General features: G+C 41.9%; 1 protein-coding gene across 3 annotated transcripts in view; it reads left to right on the forward strand.

Moving 5' to 3' along the window:
* CD244 (CD244 molecule) overlaps positions 1-21,568 on the forward strand; it is a 37,289-nt gene extending 15,721 nt beyond the window's left edge. For all 3 annotated transcript variants that reach the window (XM_043877853.1, XM_043877854.1, XM_043877855.1), the window contains exons 2-9: positions 9,863-10,201; positions 10,291-10,566; positions 12,025-12,129; positions 12,566-12,630; positions 14,879-14,935; positions 16,904-16,969; positions 18,841-18,897; positions 20,195-21,568. In XM_043877853.1, the coding sequence (XP_043733788.1) occupies positions 9,863-10,201; positions 10,291-10,566; positions 12,025-12,129; positions 12,566-12,630; positions 14,879-14,935; positions 16,904-16,969; positions 18,841-18,897; positions 20,195-20,275 (1,046 nt within the window). In that variant the 3' untranslated portion in view covers positions 20,276-21,568. The remainder of the gene's footprint in view (positions 1-9,862; positions 10,202-10,290; positions 10,567-12,024; positions 12,130-12,565; positions 12,631-14,878; positions 14,936-16,903; positions 16,970-18,840; positions 18,898-20,194) is intronic.
* Positions 21,569-21,955: the final 387 nt, after the last annotated feature.

The raw sequence follows: 21,955 nt of genomic DNA on the forward strand, positions 1-21,955 counted from the left end.
CATCAAGACAGTATGGTACTGGCACAAAGACAGAAATATAGATCAATGGAACAAAATAGAAAGCCCAGAGAAAAATCCACATACCTATGGACACCTTATCTTCGACAAAGGAGGTGAGAATATACAATGGAAAAAAGACAATCTCTTTAACAAGTGATGCTGGGAAAACTGGTCAACCACTTGTCAAAGAATGAAACTAGAACACCTTCTAACACCATACACAAAAGTAAACTCAAAATGGATTAAAGATCTAAATGTAAGACCAGAAACTATAAAACTCCTAGAGGAGAACATAGACAAAACACTCTCTGACATAAATCACAGCAGGATCCTCTATGACCCTCCTCTCAGAATAATGGAAATGAAAGCAAAAATAAACAAATGGGACCTAATTAAACTTAAAAGCTTTTGCACAACAAAGGAAACTATAAGCAAGGTGAAAAGATAGCCTTCAGAATGGGAGAAAATAATAGCAAATGAAGCAACAAAAGATTAATCTCAAAGATATACAAGCAACTCCTGCAGCCCAATTCCAGAAAAATAAATGACCCAATCAAAAAATGGGCCAAGGAACTAAACGGACATTTCTCCAAAGAAGACATACAGATGACTAACAAACACATGAAAAGATGCTCAACATCACTCATTATCAGAGAAATGCAAATCAAAACCACAATGAGGTACCATTACATGCCAGTCAGAATGGCTGCTATCCAAAAGTCTACAAGCACTAAATGCTGGAAAGGGTGTGGAGAAAAGGGAACCCTCTTACACTGTTGGTGGGAATGCAAACTAGTACAGCCACTATGGAGAACAGTGTGGAGATTCCTTAAAACTGGAAATAGAACTGCCATATGACCCAGCAATCCCACTCCTGGGCATACACACTGAGGAAACCAGAACTGAAAGACACACGTGTACCCCAATGTTCATCACAGCACTGTTTATAATAGCCAGGACATGGAAGCAACCTAGATGCCCATCAGCAGATGAATGGATAAGGAAGCTGTGGTACATACACACCATGGAATATTACTCAGCCATTAAAAAGAATACATTTGAATCAGTTCTAATGAGATGGATAAAAGTAGTGCCCATTATACAGAGTGAAGTAAGCCAGAAAGATAAATACCAATATAGTATACTAATGCATATATATGGAATTTAGAAAGATGGTAATGATAACCCTATATGCAAGGCAGAAAAAGAGACACAGATGTATAGAACAGACTTTTGGACTCTATGGGAGAAGGCGAAGGTGGGATGATCTGAGAGAACAGCATTGAAATATGTATATTATCAAGTGTGAAATAGATTGGCAGTCCAGGTTGGATGCATGAGACAAGTGCTCAGGGCTGGTGCACTGGGATGACCCAGAGGGATGGGATGGGGAGGGAGGTGGGAGGGGGGTTCAGGATGGGGAACACATGTAAATCCATGGCTGATTCATGTCAATGTATGGCAAAACCCACTACAATACTGTAAAGTAATTAGCCTCAAACTAATAAAAATAATTGGAAAAAATAGTGCTTCAATAACATTGGGTGCATGTATCTTTTGGAATTATGGTTTACTCAGGTATGTGCACAGAAATGGGATTGCTGGGTTATGTGGTAGCTCTATTAAGAACCTCCATGCCATTCTTCATAGTGGCTACACCAAACCACATTCCCACCAACAGTATAAGAGGATTCCTTCTTTTCCACATCCTCTCCAGCATTTATTATTTGTAGATATTTTGATGATGGCCATTCTGGTCAGTGTGAGGTGGTAACTCATTATAGTTTTGATTTGTGTTTCTCTAATAATTAATGATGTTGAGCATCTTTTCATGTGTTTATTGTCCATCTGTATGTTTTCTTTGGAGAAATGTCTATTTAGGTCTTCCACCCATTATTGATTACTGATTGGATTTTTTAAAAATATTAAACAGTGTTTTTATGGTTTGGATATTAATCCCTTGTCAGTTGCTTCATTTGGAAATATTTTCTCCCATCCTGAGGATTTTCATTTGTCTTGTTTTTGGTTTCCTTTGTTGTGCAAAAGCTTTTAAGTTTGGTTGGGTCTCATTTGTTTATTTTTATTTTATATAGTCATTACCTTAGGTGGTGGGTGAAAAAAGATCTTGCTGTGATTTATGTCAGAGAGTGTTCTGCCTATGTTATCCTCTGAATTTTATAGTGTCTGGCCTTACATTTAGGTCTTTAATCCATTTTGAGTTTATTCTTATGTATGGTTTTAGGGAGTATTCTAATTTCATTCTTTTACATGTAAATGAACTTTTACATATATATGTACATGTAGCCACCACCCATCTCAAGAAGTAAAACATTTCTTTATTAATAACCTTGTTGATAAGATCCACCCACATTTTTGCTTGTAGAGTAGTTTATTCTTTTTCACTGTTGTGTAATTTTCCATGATATGAATATAACATGATTTATTCACTCAGCTAATGATGACTGGTATTTGGTATTTTCCCCCTTCTTGAATTATTATGAATAAAGCCATTATGAGCTTTTTTGTATACATTTTCTTGAATATTCACAAGAAATACTCTTGTGGGCCATAGGGCATATGTAACTTTAGTTTTAAAAGATATTGTCAGTTTTCCAAAGTGATTGTGCCAATTTGGACTCTCCCTAGCAATGAATGAGCGGAGAAGGCAATGGCAACTCACTCCAGTACTCTTGCCTGGAAAATCCCATGGACGGAGGAGTCTGGTAGGCTGCAGTCCATGGGGTCGGGAAGAGTTGGACACGACTGAGCGACTTCACTTTCACTTTTCACTTGCATGCATTGGAGAAGGAAATGGCAACCCACTCCAGTGTTCTTGCCTCGAGATTCCAGGGGCAGCGGAGCCTGGTGGACTGCCGTCTATGGGGTCTCACAGAGTCGGACACGACTGAAGCGACTTAGCAGCAGTAGCAGCAGCAATGAATGAGAGCCTCAATTGCCTCTCACCCCTGCCAACACTTGGAATTTTCAGTCTTTTAGCCATTTTGGTGCAGATATAGTAGTCTTATCATTTTCTGATAACCAACAATGTTGGGGACCTTTTTGCTGCTTGTTTGCCAATGGGGTATCATTTTTTTTTGTCAAATGCCTGACCCAGTCTTCTGCCACTTTTTGTTGGGTTGTCAGTTATAAAGAGGCATACCTTGTTTTATTGAACTTCATGTTATTGCACTCTGCAGTCACTGAGTTTTTATAAATTGAAGGTTTACATCAACCCGGTGTCACAGAAGTCTATTAGCTCCACTTTCCTGACAGCAGCATTTGCTCACTTTGTGTCTCCTTGTCACATCTGGGCAATCCCCTCGATATTTCAGATGTTTTCATCATTATTATATATGCAATGATGATCTGTCATCAGTGATCTTTGATGTCATTATTGCAGTTGTTTTGGGTTGCCACAAACTGCACTCATAAGAGATGGTGAACGCAATCAATTGTAAAAATGACAGCAAAGGACTCAGAATATTACATAAATTTAGTTGACAAAGAAGCAGCAGGGTTTGAATAGACTGACTTCAATTTTGGAAGAAGTTCTACTGTGGTTAAAATGCTATCAAACAGCCTTGCCTGCTACAGACAAATCATTTGTTAAAGGAAGAATCAATCCGTGTGGCAGAGCCTGACTGCCATTCTCTAACTCACTAACTCCCATCTGAGTGGAGACTACTCTGATGAGCATGGTGGTGTGAGGGTGTGTTGTAACATCATTGATTTATATTCAACTGTCAAAATTTCCCAGTACCATTTACTGAAGAAGCCGTCTTTTCCCCATTCTATATTCTTGCCTTCTTTGTTGAAGATTAATTGACTGAAGATATGTAGGTTTATTTCTGGGCTTTCCAGTCTGTTCCATTGATCCATATGTCTGTTTTTGTGCCAATACCACACTGTCCTGATTACTGTAGCTTTGCAGTGTTTATCTGAAGCGTGGGAGGGTTATGCCTCTTGCTTTATTCTTTTTCTTGAGTATTGCTTTGGCTATTCTGGGTCTTTTATGATTCCATATAAATGTTAAGATTATTTGTTCTAGTTTGGTGAAAAGTGTCATGAGTAATCTGGTAGAGATTGTATTAAATATGTAGATTGCTTTGGGTAATATGGCCAATTTAACAGTAATTAATATTTTTAATTAATTAATTAATTAGAATAATTAATCCAAGAGTATGAGGTATCTTTCTATTTCTTTAATTTTCTTTATTAATGTTTTATAGTTCTCAGCATATAAGTCTTTTACCTCTTTGGTCAGGTTTATTCTTAAGTATTTTTTGTGTGTGTGTGTGGGGGGATGATTTTAAAAGGTATTGTTTTTTCATTTTTACATTCCCTTTCTGATATTTCATTGTTATGTGTAAAGAAATGTAACCAATTTCTGTGTATTAATCTTGTATTCTGTTACCTTGCTGAATTAATCTGTTAGTTCTAATTGTTTTTGTGTGGAGTCTTTAGGGTTTTCTATATATAGTATTTTGTCATCTGCTAACAATTTTACATTTTTCTTTCCAATTTGGATACCTTTTATTTCTTTTTCTTGTTGGATTTCTGTGTCTAGGACTTCCCATACTATATAATAGAAGTGGGGAAAGTTGGAATTCTTTCTTATTTCAGATTTTAGCAGGAAGACTGTCAGCTTTTCACCATTGAATATTATGTTGACTATGGCTTTGTCATAAATGACTTTTATTATGCTGAGATATGTTCCCTCTATAACCAGTTTGGTAAGGTTTTTTTTTTTTTTTTTTTAAATATCGTAGATGGATATTGAATTTTGTATAATGCATTTCCTGTGTCTTTTGAGATAATCATGTCTTATCTTTCCTCGTATGAATGTGGTATATCACATTGATTGATTTATGTATGTTGAACCATCCTTGTGACCCTGGAATGAAAGCAACTTGGTCATAGTGTATGATCCCTTTTTATATAATGTTGGACTCAGTTTGCTAATATTTTATTAAGGATTTTTGCATCTATATTCAGTAAAGATATTGGCCTGTAATTTTCTTTTGTTGTGTCTTTGTCTGGTTTTGGTATCAGAATTATAGTGGCTTTGTAGAATAAATTTTGGAGTGTTTCCTCCTCTTAAATTTTTTGGAATAGTTTGAAAAGGGTAGGTATAAGTTCTTTCTGGTATGTTTGGTAGAATTCCTTAGTAAAGCTGTCCAGTCTTGGATGTTTGTTTGCAGGGAGTTTTGTTAAATTACAGATTCTATTTCACTTGTAGTGATCAGTCTGTTTAAATGGTCTGTTTCTTCTTGACTCAGTTTTAACTGGCTATATGTTTCTAGAAACTTGCTAATTTCTTCCAGGTTGTCCAACTTGCTTGCATATAACTATTCATTGTATTCTCAGTTTTTAAAAAATGTTTTGTGTGTGTGTGTGTGTTTTCAGTGGTTAAAATGTCAACTCTTACATTTCTTATTTTGTTTATTTGGGTCCTCTCTCTTTTCTCTTGGTGAGGCTGGCTAGAGGTTTGTTGATTTTGTTCACCTTTCAGAAAATTAACTCTTGGACTTATTGATCTTTTCTATTGTTTTTTGATCTTTATTTTCTCCCTGATCTTCATTATTTTCTTCCTTATGCTGACTTTGGGTTTTGTTTGTTCTTCTTTTTCTAATTCTTTTAGGCTACAGGTAGCTTGTTTGAGATTTTTCTTATTTTTTGAGGTGGACCTATATTGCTATGAACTTCCCTCTTAGAACTACTTTTGCTGCATCTCATATGGTTATGTTTGTTAACTGATAAGGTTATGATATCATTGTCTTTGATAACTCATAAGGTAATCTCATGAGGTTATAAACTTTGTTATAATCTATGTTATAAAACATAGTCTAAGACTGTGTTTTCATTTTCATTTATCTACAGACCTTTTCTGATTTCTTTTTTTATTTCATTGCTGACTCATTGGCTTTTTAGGAGCACATTGTTTAGTCTCCATATGTTTGTTCTTTTCTCATTTTTCTTTCTGTGAAAAAAGAAACAGTTTTCATACTGTTTCAACAGTTTCAAACAGTTTCATACTGTTGTAATCAGAAAAGTTCTCAATTGAGTTAATTTTCCAGTTACTTTATGTTTTATTTCTACAATTTTCATTTTTGCCATTGTTCAGTCACTCAGTCATGTCCAACTCTTTGTAACCCCATGGACAGCAGCATGCCAGGCTTCCCTGTCCTTCACCATCTCCCAGAGCTTGCTCAAACTCATGTCCATTGAATCAGTGATGCCATCCAACCATCTTGTCCTCTGTCGTCCCCTTCTCCTCCTGTCTTCAATATTTCCTAGCATCAGGGTCTTTTCTAATGAGTTGGCTCATCTTCATTTGGCTCTCAGATCTAGGCTTAGAACTAACAGAACCTAAAAAATTTCATTTTTTCAGGTAATTATTGCTGCACAATGAAGCACCTCCAATCTTAGTAGTTTAAAACAACCACCACTTATTTAGTCAATGATTCCACTAGTTGGCAATTTGGGCAGGGGTCAACTGAGTTATTCTTTTCATTTCAGCTTGCACCATTTATGCAAACATGGTCAGCTGCCAGATTGGCTGGCGATGGCTGATCTAAGATGGCCTTAGCTTGCCCCATGTGAGCTCTCACCCTCCAGAAGGCTATCTGAGTCTTGTTTACACATCAGCTAGACAGGTTTCAAGAGAACATATAAAGGCACATTCCAAAGGGCATGTGCAGTGCCTCTGCAGATCTAGGCTTAGAAGTAACAGAACCTAATTTTTGCTGCATTCTCTTCAGAAGGCCAGTCTGGTTACAAGAGATGGGAAAGTGAACTCTCTCTCTTGAAGATGGAAGGAGCTACAAAGTCACACTGCAGACAGCATGGCCACTTTTGCTTTCTATCACACATGTTCTTTGCTATAATTCTCAAGCATATTTTATTTCCTTAAACATGTTAAACAAAATTACTTTAAAGCTTATGATTGATAACATTATTATCTAAATGTCCCTTGGGCCTAGTTCTCTTGGTTTATGGGCATGTTTCTTCTTCTTATGTCTGTTTATTTTTAATTTCATTTTGGACATTGTTGTATGAAAAATTTTAGAAATATTTAATGTGCTGGCTTTGTTATTTTCCTACAGGGATAATTTATATTTGTCTCTAATATAGGCAGCTAGATTAAAAATACTGGAGATTTTTTATAATGTTAATCCAATCCAGGGTTGAGATTATTCAAAATTGGGATTCAATCTCTATAAGAGCTGGCCTATTTCTTATTCACCCTTACTCTTACCATGTATCTCTTTGTGGTACCAACCCCAAATATGATGAATTTTAGGTGTACCCACTTCCTATCAAAATGTTCCTGAACTCCATGTTCTTTTAGATCCTTGAGTTTACTGTAAACTCTGCTCAGCTTCTCAGCTTTTCTTTTTTCTTTTTTTAAGCTTCTCAGCTTTTCAGCTGCTTTTTATGGACTCAGGAGATGCCTCTAAGGAGCAGGAGTCAATAATGCTGGTCTCACGTCTCTGAATTTCCTTCTTATAGATCTTGGACCTATAACTTTATATGACTTTATTAGTTCTCTGATGCTGTTAACAACCTATTTTATACTTTGCCTATTTTTCTAGCTATTTTCAGTGGAAGCATTGACTGCATGTCTTAACCTTGTCTTCCATTATTGGAATTGGAATTGCTTAGATGATTATTTATCTCAATGTTGAGTGTATGCTGCAGAATGAAAGCATGTTCTATTTCCAGATCATAAATTCTCTGGCATCAAGAATCATCTTATTCATGAAGAGGCTCTGGCTTTTTAGGGCCCTGGGTACAGTAGGGACTCAGTAAAGGCTACATAATTGGTGAGTACAGTGCATGTCCTTTTTGTAGGTTTAGTAATTGTTTTATTGTTCACCTTTGTTCTCAAGATCTTTAGATAGTGCCATGATCTCAAGAGACAAAGTCACAGAGATGTATAGCGTAGTGTCTGCTTTTGGTCTGGTAATGAGCAGAGCCAGTTCAAGTCATAGGAATATGAATAGGAACTCCATGTGTTTTACCTTTAGCAGTGTCAAATCAGAGAAACATATTATATTCACCAAATAGTAATTACAAGTCCTTTAATTATTTACTTAGTCTCTTGAGAAAATGCCAGTGTGAATGCATGGTTAGGAGTGAATATTTATAATGCCTGTGGACATCTAGAAATCTCTGTCCATTGCTCTATTCTCAATGTTCTCCATTTGAAAAAATGTTTGTATAACTATCTCCATTTTCTGTTCTCTCCTCCAGATTCTCCCTGACCCTTTTCAACCCACTCAGACAGGCATCCACCTGTCCCTGCATCCACTGGGCCATGCTATATAGCTTCCCCTACAAAAATGGCCACAGGAATTTCCACTTGTTTACATTGATTGCAGTGGGGTGCTCTAGCATAGGCAATGACAAGCAGCTCTATGTCACACTCCCATGGTCATTAGCCCCCTTCTTTGTCCTTTGGGAGGGATGTACTGGGATATGCTTTGGTAGTATAGTTTTATTTTTTTCTCTTGTTTTGTTTTTTATGGAACAATCCTGTGGATAATTTCTGGTAACTAAAAAATTGGCAAACCTTAATAAATAATGATCACAGTCCTAAAATGAACATTTTAAGTGCTAAAAGAAAGGATTATGAATCTAGTTCTAGTTCTATGGGAGGACAGATGAGGGAGCCATGAGTTCAGCTTGGGTAGTTAACCTTACTGGGTCTGGTCATATGAAACCATAATTGAAAAAGACACATGTACACATATTCACTGCAGCACTATTTACAGTAGCTAGGACATGGGAGCAACCTAGATATCCATCAACAGATAAATGGGTAAAGAAGTTGTGGTGCACATATACAATGGAATATTACTCAGCCATAAAAAAGAACACATCTGAGTCAATGCTAATGAACCTAAAGCCTATTATACAGAGTTAAGTAGGTCAGAAAGAGAAAAACACATATTAACACATGTATATGAAATCTAGAAAGATGAAACTGATGAACCTATTTGCAGAGCATTAATGGAGATGCAGACATAGAGAACAGACTTGCAGACATAGTGGGGGAAGGAGAGGGAGATGAATTGAAGGAGTAACATTAAAACATATATGTTACCATACATAAAATAGAGTGTGGGAATTTGCTGTGTGACACAAGGATCTCAAATCGGGTGCTCCGTAACAACGTAGAGAGGTGAGACGGGATGGGAGATGGGAAGGAGGTTCATGAGGAAGGGTCATAGATGTGTACCTGTGACTGATACATGTTGATACATGGCAGAAACCAACACAGTATTGTAAAGCAATTATCCTCCAATTAACTAAAAATTAAAAGATAAAAAGAATTTCCAGTAGTCACTGCTGGCCACGTTGCTTACCTCAGCACTACAGGGAAAGAGTGACTTCATATATGATATTTAAAACATACTGGTTAAGGATTTGTCCTCTAAAGCCACATTGACTGGATTTTAGATTCATCTTTCTCTGTGTAACTTGGTCCAATTACTTTCAAGTTCTTTCTAACTCAGTTTCCTCATCTCTAAAATGGGGATAATACCTTTTTCGAGTCATTGTAGAGTGAAAAAGTAAAAATATGTAAAGTGTTTAAGATCTTCCTGTACCATAATAAGTACTCAAGAGATTTTCACTGTTATTACTGGTTTGTGGGCTCTCCAGATGAGGGCACAGAGCATGGGGTAGGGGAGACAGATAAGGGAGATAGACTTTCAAGTTTTCTTAGACTCTGGCCTCTTCATATGCATTTCCATCCTCTTGGTTTAAGGGAGGTCACATCCAACAACCCACATTGCTCAGGCTTGATACCCTTCCTTCCAGCTCCAGCATGGGTTATCTTTTCTGTAATTCCTAGGTTCTGCTCATCATGTGGTTGGAATCTCAGGAGAGCCTGTCTGGTTACACAACCCCGGCTTACAAAGAAATATATACTCTGTTAGATGGAAGATGCCCTCATTCTCAGAGTCAAGTAATTATTTCACATGGTCTTGGAAGAATGATTCTGGCTGGACCGAAGTAAGGGGAACTTTGAATCTGACTTTACATCATTTCAACCAAAGATTAAACTTTATAAGCAAAGACTTCACTCTTCTCATCAAGGCAGCTCAGCCACAGGACAGTGGCCTCTACACTCTGGAGGTCACCAGTCACTCTGGGAAGCTTTGGACATATGATTTCCAGGTTTCTATATTTGGTGAGTCCTCAGGACAGCTCATCTTGCCCCTCTAACCCTTGCAGGGCTTGTATTTCTAGCATCTTTCTGATCAGAATCTCTGCTTCTAGATCGTGTTGAGAGGCCCCACCTGGTGGAGAAGCAGAAGGTCCTGGATGGGGACTTTTGTCAAGTGACTCTGTCCTGCTCAGTCGCCAGAGGTGGTGACGTGAGCTATGCTTGGTATAGAGGGACTGAGCTGATACAGACACCTGGGAACCTCACGGAACTGGTGGATAAGGTTGATGTCAGTGGTTTGCACTTATATACCTGCAATGTCAGCAATCCAGTCAGTTGGGCAAACCACAGCCTCCAACTAACGCAGGGCTGCCAGAGTGACCACCAAGGTAAGTGGAGCACTGTGGGCTGTAAGAGGGGCTGAAGGTGTGGAGCCCACAGCCAGGCTCATTGCAAATCCCCTGACTGACTCCCACAGAGCTTTGCAGCCCTTCCCCGGGTAAGCTGTGGCCTCTAGGCATACAGTCCCTGTAAAACCAGGGCTGTCTTGGTTGGGGAAGAATTTTATCCCCATAAAGAACTTCCTTCTGGGAGATGTGAGTTTCTCCTTCGTATAGGGAATGCTTAGTTTGATGAGTCACTGCCCTGACGTGGGTGCTGATCATTACATTCTTTTTCTGAGAGACTGATGAAGACCTCCTTCCTCCTCCTGAGGGATAACTCCCACAAGCCATATAGTTTCCCAAGAGGTAACTATGCTGTACACTGTACTCTGGGTCATGTGGTCATCAGGATCGTCTTGGGGGTACTTAGAAGAGTTCTTGTTTTTTTCTTTTTTTTTGCTTATGCTCATTCTAAGAGTTATCCTGAGTTAAGTTTTTTTTTTCTTTTTTTCCTGAGTTAAGTTTGTACCACTTTTCATTATATAAACAAAGACTTAATGTGCCATCAGCATAGGTATCAGCATAGCGGATACAGGAAAAAACCTTCTGTCCCTATCCTCGAGGAACTTCTAACCAAATACAGCAGCAAACTAAACACTTGTGAGCAAAAAAGAAACACGCTGAAGGAATGTGGACTGACAAGGACACTGGAGATTTGTTCATGCTAGCCATGGCTTCATCATCCACTAGCTCTCTGATCTCAAGCTGATTCATTACATCTCTGAAGCTCAGTTTTTCTTTTGAGTAAACTAGGGGTGATAATAATAAGTATCTCACAGGAGTGCTGCTAAGATTAAGGTAATGTTTGTAAAGAGCCTAGTCAACTGGCACCCAGAACATGAATTCATTTCCCTTCTCCTCATGTTGGTTCGGTTATGTATCAGGCTACATTTGTGACACAAATGTTAAAGTTTGAATGAAGAAGAGCAGTGAAGGCAGGAATAACAGAAGGTGAAGTGGAAGACTTGCCTGGCACATAGTAGGTGTCCAACAAATGTTTGTTGAGTTAAAAACAAAAGCATGAATGGATGTAACATTTGCTGTGCCAGATGTTTTACATACATTAAAGTCATAATTAACCTCCATGTGTAGATAACATTATCTCCTTTATCTAAGTGAGGAAACAGGCTCAGAGAGCTAAAGGACATTATCCAAGAGCACAGAGTCTATAGAATTAGAATGGAGCCAGGTCTGTGAGATACTAATACCCATGATCTTAGCATCACTCAAGGGAGGTCTCCCAAATGAGCAAGGGGATGACTTTGATGGTGAATTCACAGGGTGGGCGGAGACCAGCCACCTGAGAGGGCAGTATGGTTCTGAAACAGATTCTGCAGCAGACAGATGGGAAGGGAGAGGAGAGAGGGCTTTGCACTCAAGGCTCATGTCTTCTATACCTCTCAGACGCCACTTTCCTGTTCATCTTGGTGAGCGTCATGATTCTCCTCGTGGCACTGTTCCTGGGCACCCTCATCTACCTCTGTGTGCGGAGGAAGAGGAAGCAGTCACGTAAGTGCAAGTCCCTAGAGAGGTCGCCCGATTTGACATCCCCAGTGGCATGTGCCTGGGCACCCAGTACATACTTTCCTTGGGGGCGTAGAGTGGTGTATGTGTGTGTGTATGGTTGGCAGATGGATGGCAGTGGCCGCTGGTCCTCTTTCTGTTCTTGCCCTCTGGGGTTGCTGCTGGATGCTTACAGCCTGTTCCCCAACGTGCAAATTTGCCTGCAGTCTGCCTGGCCTGATAGAACAGGTATGTCAGGCGAGGTTGCTGCCACTGTGCTTTTCAGGTATCCTGGGAAGAGCAGTAACCTGCCTCCTTTCTAGAACTTTCCTCAAGGTCTAATTCATATGGGATGGAGGTGGGACTGCCAGAAGTGGAAGCCTGGATGGAACATCCTCTGGAGATCTCTGCAGCTCCTTTCTTTGCTTCCCTCCTCTAACAGGGACAACCCCAGAAGTTCTGACAATCTATGAAGATGTCAACAACATGCGAACCAGGAGGAATCAAGTACGACATGCTAGGGGTTGGGATTTTTCTCAGCTAGTCTGAGAGATATTCTTTGGAGGATGGCCAATCTGGGCAGAGGGAGAGTGAGGACCAGACAATTGTCCTCAGTCCTCCCCATATATCTTTTCTCCATTAGCTTCTTGGCTCTGGCCATGGGGGAGAAGAGGAAAATAAGTGGGCAGAGAAGACAAAGGAAGCAGAAGGGAATCGGTGCAGAATTGTACCTGCTGGGAAGGGATGGTGCCCTGGTATCCTCATTTCTGCTTGGTCTCACCAGCCAGGCTAAGCTCCAGGGAGAGTCCAACCTGCTTGCGTTTTGTGTCTGACCACAAATTCTCAGGTCCTTGCAAATCCGAGTTTACTTTTGTGGGTCCCTTAATCATTGCCCTGGCTGGGAAGGATGCCAGCCTGACTAGCCAAAACACAGCAGTTTCATAGCTGGCTCCGTGATCTATGCTCATGGTATTTTTGGAAGAAGATGCCTGAGTCTGGCTGAGGTGCTAGAGAGTAATCACGTTAGGGCAAAGGTTAGTTCCTCTGGGAACCTCTCAGGCCAGTCAGTATCTGCAGGCTGTGGCCAACTCCGCCTGTAGTCCAGGGGTGTCAGAGAGGAGGAAACCGCAGGGGACTGCATTGCCCCTGAGAAGGGCAGAGTGTGGGGACAGGCCTTGGGGAAAGGCAGCGCCCAGCTGAAATGCCAGGAGGGAAGGGTGACGGGTGTAGGGAGGAAGGGCCTCTTCCCACTCCCATTCCTGATGCTTCCCTTCAGGAGGAAGTCACAGCAGTGGGACTGCTCTTGGTGACCAGTGTGAGGCCCTGTGAGGCCTCACAGAATGGAGAAGCAGCTTCCTGAAGGTCTAGGCTTTGGAATTAGGGCATTTGGAACTAGAGCAGCTCCCCTGGCCTCTTTCCTTGGAGTAATGGGGCATGAAAAATGGCAGGAGACTTTGTTTCTCCCATCACTACTGGATGCTGGTACAAGTTCCTGGGAGCAAGTGCATCTTCCAACAGTCACTGATGCCCAAATGCTCGGTAAAAATAGCCTTTCCTCCCCAGCAGAATAAAGATGACTTTAAATCAGGTAAAAGGAGAACACAGGGGAAAGAAACTATTTAGAGTGAAAGAGACCTGTTGGGGATTGAAGTCTGTTACTCTGCTTCTGACTCAGGTCTTCCTCCTTCTGTGGCCCCATCTCTCCATGGCCCGTCCCTAGTGCCCTCAAGGTTCTGCTTGAAGGCTTATATCGCAAGCTTCATGTGGTCCTGGCTTTGACCTTTCTGGAGATACTTCAGTCAGGTCTGGGCAGAAGAGAAAAGCATAAACTTCTGTTTCTTGCCAGATGCCCATGAATCTAGCCTCCGAGGATGGCTGATGTTTCTCTACTTCTCTCAGCACCTTCCTGCTTCTGGGGAGTTCAGCTTGTTCCTTGTCTCATGGACTGTAATGGGCTCCATGGACTCCCCCTCAGAGCCAAACCTGGCAGTATGTACTCAGGGCATCATGAAATGCCACAAGCCCCAATCTCCTGTGGGGCAGGACTGAAGAGGGAAGCCGGAAGGGAGTGTGCTCCCTGCCCTGGGCCTTGGCCAGGGCTCCACTCAGCACCACAGCTGCACAGGGGGCTGGATTGAGGCCAAGGGCAAGCTGGCCACCAAAGCTGGGTCTAGAGAGGGGGATTTGGAACAATTAGGGTCCCCAAATTTGTGTCCTTTGGAGTGGGTTGCTGTTTTCTTCTCTAGGGGATCTTCGCGACCCAGGGATTGAACCCAGGTCTCCTGCATTGTAGGCAGATTCTTTATTGTCTGAGCCCCCAGGGAAGCCCCTTCTTAATAGGTAAGGCTCAGATTAGAGCCCCACCCAAAGCTCAGCCCATTGCCAATAATTACATTGCAAATTTAATCAGAAAGTCCGCAAAGGCAAGTTTCTAAGCTACCAAAGTAAAGCAAGTTACAGGAAACTCCCTTGGGCAGGGTCACTTGATGCAATTCTTTCACAACTGGGTGGTTTCTCACTCCTGACACTGCATGGTGACTCCTGCAGTCATGGTGGAAACACTGCATGGTTTCTCACTCCTGATACTGCTGCATGGTGAGTATCTGTCCCCATCCTGAGATGTGCGAGGACCACCTCCTTCCCACGCTCCCCGGAGCCCCTTTACTTATCCTGTTTCTCCCCAGTCAATTCATGTCCAGACAGACACGGCTGTCTGCTCATGTCACCATATGTCCCTTTACTATCTTTTGTGCAGGAGCAGAAACCCCCTGGAGAAGAAGGGAAAACCATCTACTCCACGATCCAGTCCCAGGTACTGCTCTGGTTTCTAGAATCCACTCCATGCCGGTCCATGGGGGTTCCTAATGCCCCCCTAGAAACTCACACCCTTGAGTGGCAAAGTAAGGCCTTGGTGCTCCTGGAGTCTGGAAGACAGCTTGGCCTCTGTTGCATTACAGTGTTTGTATAGATGAGTGCGGTTCTGGAATGTCTTGACAGCTGAACAGGGCTGGAAAGTCTGACACAGACATCCTTTTCTCTTCCATGCTTGGTAGCAACGGTGGTCCAGTGGGAGGAGGAATCTTGTCAGGGGACTCAACTTCTGTTTTCTCTTCCTGATGCCCCCTGTACTTGGGGACTTTGTACTTTTTATTCTCGCCCTTAACTATACCTGTTTTCAGGAGAGAATGCATCTGTGCTGTTCTTTTATCTAATTATGACTTAATAATAACATTTACTAAGCACTTAACATGCCATTTTCTTATTGAATCTCATAAAACAACCTCATGAAATAGGTCTAATAGAAAACTCATTTTGTAGATGAGGAAACAGACTCAGAGTTTAACTAAATGTGTTCAAGGCCACATAGCTCTGCTGTGACAAACCTGAGCCAAATGATTTTCAAGTTTTCTCTCTACCTCTGCCTACTTCATCTTTAACATTTTGGGGTTGTAAGACTTCGTTCATAGACTAGAGAAGCAACCTCTAATATTGACTGCTAAAATGACTATTGATAACCCAGGTTGGGGCATTTTTTCCAAAAGAAATGCTGTCTCCTGGTGGCCAGTGATGAAAATTTCTGATAGAAATGACTTTTTTTTTTAAAGCTAAAACTTTAGGCAACAAACTCTTTAGCTTTGTGGCTAGGCTGCAGGGCAAAGGAAACTCTTAGGGAATGGTGATAAGCTTCAGAGGAAGATCAAGAAAAGAAGGAAGAGAAGAAAAGGAAGGGGAAGAGGACAAGGAGAGGCAATGCAGGGAGAGGAAGAGAGGAGAGAAGTGGAAGTGAAAGATGAAAGGAAGGAGGGAGGCACCCAACCACTCAGAGCCACTCTGAAATTCCCAAGCTGGGTGTTGCTTTCTCTTGTTCCCCTTAAGATGATGTGATTTGCTGATAGTGGGTCAGAGTGTGTCAAAGAGAGATGTAAGGACAATTTCTGGCTTCAGCCACTCTGAATTATAACAAGAGGAATTTAAATAAATGCAAGGGAAGAGCTCCTCTCAGACTGAGATGCTGGTGAGAATGAGATTTCTCCTCTGAGCAAAAAGAGGGTGGTTACCTGCCTTTGACAACACCTGGTTCAGATCCAGAGAGGGAAGGCATGATGTCAGAGGGAGCTATTGAGGTGCTGGAGAGAGAATCTTGAAAGTCTGAGATTTAAATCCTGCTTCTACAGCATTGAAACATGTATATTATCTATAGTGAAACAGATCACCAGCCCTGGTTGGATGCATGAGACAAGTGCTTGGGCCTGGTGCACTGGGAAGACCCAGAGGGATCATGTGGAGAGGGAGGTGGGAGGGGGGATCGGGATGGGGAATACTTGTAAATCCATGGCTGATTCATGTCAATGTATGACAAAACCCACTACAATATTGTAAAGTAATTAGCCTCCAACTAATAAAAATAAATGAAAAAAATAAATAAATCCTGCTTCTATTGTGAGCACACTGTCTGACTTGGGCTATTTACCCTTTCGGAGTATCATCTGTAGAATGGGGCAAATTATGATCATTCTTATTTTGTAGGAGTGTTATAAGGGTTAGGGGAGGATGCATATACAGAATAAGCACTCAGCAACTAACAGCTATCTTTAATGACAAAGCAGGACTAGCATTGAGGTTGTCTGACCTCCCGACTAGTCTAGGGTTCTTTTCACTAACATCTTGAGCTTCCATCTGGGGAAGATTGAGGGTGAGGAATGGAAGAGATAGATGCCCATCTCCCTAGGATTGTGCTGGATAGATGCTTCTGAAATGGCTTTGTTTCTGTTCTCTTTAGCCTTCTGCTTCCACGTCACAAGATAATGCAAATACACTGTATTCATTAGTACAGGCTTCCTGGAAGGTAAGTCTTCTCTATGGGCTGCTGTTTATACAGATATGTATTTTGTCCATGCATATGCAGGTATGTGTTTGCAGAGGGTGTGTTGTGCATCTGCATGGGTGTACTTCTAAGTGAGTTGTCTTCCACTGTGTATATCTGAGTAGCTTGTGTGAAATGACTGTTTAAGTGTTAATGGATCAACTAGAAATGCCTTTCTGGTTCTGTTTGGAGAAAAAGAACAGTTCTGAGATTAGGAGGAGAGTTGGATTCTCTGTGAGTTTCTGTGAGGGGCAGTGGACCATCAAAGACAGAAAGGAGGTGCTTTGTGCAGAAGGCCCACAGAGTCCTCACTGGACCAGCTGAGGCCATGGTGAGAGATCCTGAAGAGGTTTCCAAGGCACGGGCATACAATCTACAGCTGGAGGAGTAGACTGGACTAAGAGGGATACAGTGTTGACTCTTAGAGAATCAAACAAAGGTTCTGGCCAGTCACCTGCTGGCAGTGGTCTCTAGACTGAGGTAACCCATCACAATCCCCTTGGAACCTGCTCCAAGCTGAGCTCATGGCTGTTACCTGTGCCTGGGACCACAAAGTAGGACATCTTAATGCCCCTGGTCATATTTCTACCTTGGAAGAGAGGGGGTGGGCAGAATGTTAATTCCAAGGCTGGAGTCACAGTATGAAGCCAAAACCTTGCCACTGTAGTCTGGAAGTTGGGAATCTGCCAAACTGTGGAAGTGTTGCGCTCATATGGGTCAAGGATCCTGTGTTTGTGTCAAGAGGAGGAGAGGTTTGGGAAGATTTTTAGATTTTTCATTCACTCCCCTTCTAATAAGTCATTAAGTCAACTTGGATTCTACCATGCATGTGTACTAAGTTGTTTCAGGCCTGTCTGACTCTGCGAACCTATGGACTATTGGGTCCTCTGACCATGGGATTCTCCAGGCAAGAATACTGGAGTGGGTTGCCGTGCCCTCCTTCAAGGGATCTTCTCAACCCAGGGATTGAACCTGCATCTCTAATGTCTCCTGTATTGGGAGGCAGGTTCTCTACCACTAGTGCCACCTGGGAAGCCCAGATTCCATGAGAGATATTTATATTTAAATTATGTTGTTGTTGTTTTGTTGTTAAATCATGTCTGCATCTTTTGTGACCCCATGAACTGCAGCCCACCAGGCTCATCTGTCCATGGGATTTATCAGGCAAGAATACCGGAGTGGGTTGCCATTTCCTTCTCCAGGGGATCTTCCCAATCCAGGGATCAAATCCTCATCTCCTACATTGGCAGGCGGGTTCTTCACTGCTGAACCATGAGGGAAGCCCATACTTAAATTATACACTGTAGTTTATGAACATATAGTCACAGACACCATGATCATATGCTTTGGTATTAGGTTTTGAAAGCTCTGTATACTACTGAGAAAGCTTCTGAGTTCCCATGTCTCCAGTGTTTCACCGTGTTCAGGGTATGTGCTAGGACTGGTACTTAAGTGTGTGGCAAAATTGTTTACGCTAACCGTGTATATGTATGTTATGTGTTGAAAAGATACACAGTTTGAGGCAGTATTTGAATTAGATTTATCTGAAGGGTGTGTGTCTTTGTGGGTGCTGGGAATATGTGTATGTGTGGATTTCAGGGGTATGTGAGTGTGGGCTACTAAACTTTGACTTTGGTTTAGAAATATCATGTCATAGGCAACTGTGTATTGTGCCTTCTTTGGAAACCATGAACACCATTGTTTACTCTCAGGGTAGAAAATTCTAGACACTTCTGGGTGAGAAAACCTCAGGCACTTTCTGGGTTCTGAGTCTCCTTTGGGACCTCAGACCAGTTAAAAGTAAGACATTTCTTAACTTGAAGTTAAGCACTCTTTCCCCTCTGAAATTCCAGACTGGATCCAAGAAGGAGAACCACAGCCCGTCCTTCAATAAAACTATCTACGAAGAGGTAAGATTCTGGAATTCTTTCTGAATGGGTTTAGTGCTCACAGCATAGCTCTGAAGTCACATGTGAGAAAAGTCATCCATAGCATCTCAGAGTTGGAGGGATTTCAGGGATCTTCTAATGTGAATCTTCATTTTAGAGATGAGGAAGTGGAGGTTCAAGAAGAGCTATGGTCTAACCCAAGATCTTATCATATTTTGGGGATTTGACTCCTTTTGGGGAGATTGTATCTTTCCCCAATATTTATTTATTTATTTGGCCGCTCCAGGTCTTATTTATGGCATGTGGGATCTTCAATCTTCGCTGCTGCATGCGATATCTTTAGTTGCAACATATGAACTCTTAGTTGTGGCGTGTGGGATCTAGTTCCCTGACCAAGATTCAAACTCCAGCCTGCTGCATTGGGAGTGTGGAGTCTTAGCCACTGGACCACCAGGGAACTCCCCAAGACTGAGTTTTAAACTAGGGCTGTTCCCATACTGGTTTCCTGGCTGTGGGCCAGACACTAGACCTCTTTCCTTTCCATGGATATGTGTGTGTTGGTAAGTGGGGGGCAGAGAAGGGAGGATAAATGAATGTAAACAATTTCCCCAAGTTAGCAAGTAATTGGGCATCACTCCAGGACACATATAATCTTCAGCTGCTGCTAGGATGGACACTGCACAATGGTGACCATCGAGCCTGGTGGCTGGATTTATTCTCATCAAGCCTTTTAGGGAATGGAAAGTAGGCACTCAGTGTTTATTGGAAGTTTATTGTATATACATATGAATGGTAGCCTGCCAGTGACTTCATGTGCACTATCTCATTTAATCTTCACAGAATGCTATGAGGTAGTGTAATTATACTTCCTATTTATACCCAGAGAATTGAAGGCATGGAGAGCACCCTGCTCATCAGCCTCATATAACACCTGAGCTTCCACCTGTGGCCTGATAAAGATGTTGCCATGGGTCACAAGGGAGAGTGTGGATGGGTGCCTGCTGGAATTTCTGGCACTTGAGCTGCAGCCCCACATTAAAGCCAACTGGACAGTCAAGGTTTGTAGAGGACACTGAGTGGGCCAAGGCAAAGTGGGTCAAGAAGAAGCATGGTGTGGTTAACAGCACTAGAAATGGAGCCAGAAGAACTGGATTCAAGCCCCTTACTTCTCACTAGTTGTTGACCTTGAGTTATTTCCCTTCCCAAACTGAGCTTCCTTCTGTTATGAATGATGAACGGGGATAATAATTCATAGCCCACAGGGCTGTTATAAGGATCTTTTAGTGGGAGAGTCTGAAGTTCTTCTTTTCTTCTGCAGGTTGGAAAAAGAACTTCCAAAGCTGAGAACCCTGCTCGACTGAGTCGTAGGGAGCTGGAGAACTTCTGCATATATTCCTAGTTGCCATAGCTGTTCTCACCCCTCTTAAAGCCCAACTTCTTCTTTGGGAATCAGCACAATGGATGATACCACATGAGTCTCTGCAGAGTGGTTCCTAGTCTGGAGACGATATAAGAGTTTGTGCGTGGTCTATATTTGTTTTGAAAATGATTTTTTTTTAACATTACTTTTATTTTTTTAAAATATAAATTTATTTATTTGAAAATGATTTCTAACAGCTGCTTTAAAAGCAAGGCTGTTAAGTAACATCTCAACTCACAGACCAGACAAGAACAGATAGAGATGTTGGGTAGTTTCCAAAAGACGACACAGCATGTCCAAGTGCTGGTCATCTCCAAGTGCTATGTAAATGTGGTGTTACTATCACATTAAGATTCTGTTTCCCTGGTTTTCCCCTGGTGACGCATCTTCACTGCTCCCTAATCAATGATGACCACATTTCTAGACCCTTCTTTGCCCAGACTCATCCTCCAAAAAGGAAGGAAAGATAGTGGGGGCTCAGAGGAGAAGAAAGAGGTCCCTCTGTGAAGGTATACTAAATAGCCCTAAGGCACTGGCAAGTTCTCCAAGGAGGCCAGGCCTGGGCTATACTCAAATACAGAGGAAAAACTTCCCCACTACATATTAAACTTTACCTCTAGCCATCTGGTCACAAAGGGATGTGGGCAGGAGCAAGAGTAGATAATGCAAATCAAGCCCATCGCTGAGTGGAAAAATCACCCAGAGTCCATGCCATCCTAATAATCGGGCAGTGGAAGCAACTTTGCCTACAGAATGATGTTTGATTTATACAAACACATTATTAGACATCTATTTTGGCTTCTTTACACATTCCTCACTATTAGAAACAGTGTCGTTTAAGTTCTGAGTCCTGATGCTCCCCATGGCAAATGCTGGAGGGAGGACTCAGGCAGCTGAGCAGTTAGGAACCAGGCACCTTGCTGGGCTCCCCTGAGCCTTCAAGCCAGACCCTTCCACAAGACTGTGGGGAGCAGGCTGAAAGTCTGGCTGAGCTCAGGAAAGGGGGAATTGGAAGAGGGCCTGGTCAGAGACCCCAACAGGTAACATTGCATGGAGCCTGATTCTTCAACTGCCCCACTGTGTTTAAGGTATGAATTTAATATAGATCTGTGCTATTACTTAAAGGCAATCTAAATTTCTTTTCTGAAATTTAGGATAGAAAGTGGAAATGGATCTCTTCCCTACTCTGTACTTTTCCTCTCCCAGCCAAAGGGCACTTGTGGGCCATCAATAAACACATGCTGTTTAACTCCTGCTGGAGAGGAGTCTGGACTCCTCGTGAACTAGTTGTCTCCTAGCCTTGTTCACACTGGAACAGCAGATTCTAGGGTACCCAGATCCCAGCGCCCACTTAGTCTTGCTCGGATCCTTCTCCCCTGTGGGTGTGTGATTGGTCAAGTTAGCTTCTTCCTGGAGACTAGTCGATAGACCACATCTGGGAGAAAGTATCGGGGTAAAAATCGGAGAATGTAAAAGAATGGGGAGAGGATCCAACGCAATTGTGGGCAGCTGAGCAACTGAGTCAGGAGTTTCATGAGAAGAAGGAGTAGCAAATTATAGGGGTCATAGCAATTCAGATGAACAGCAGAGATGCTAACCATTGCCTACTGCTGGCCTTTTACATTTCTTAAGTTGCATAGATCTTGAACTGGGCAGAGT

Source organism: Cervus elaphus, chromosome 20 (assembly GCF_910594005.1).
Source record: "Cervus elaphus chromosome 20, mCerEla1.1, whole genome shotgun sequence".
NCBI lineage: Eukaryota > Metazoa > Chordata > Mammalia > Artiodactyla > Cervidae > Cervus > Cervus elaphus.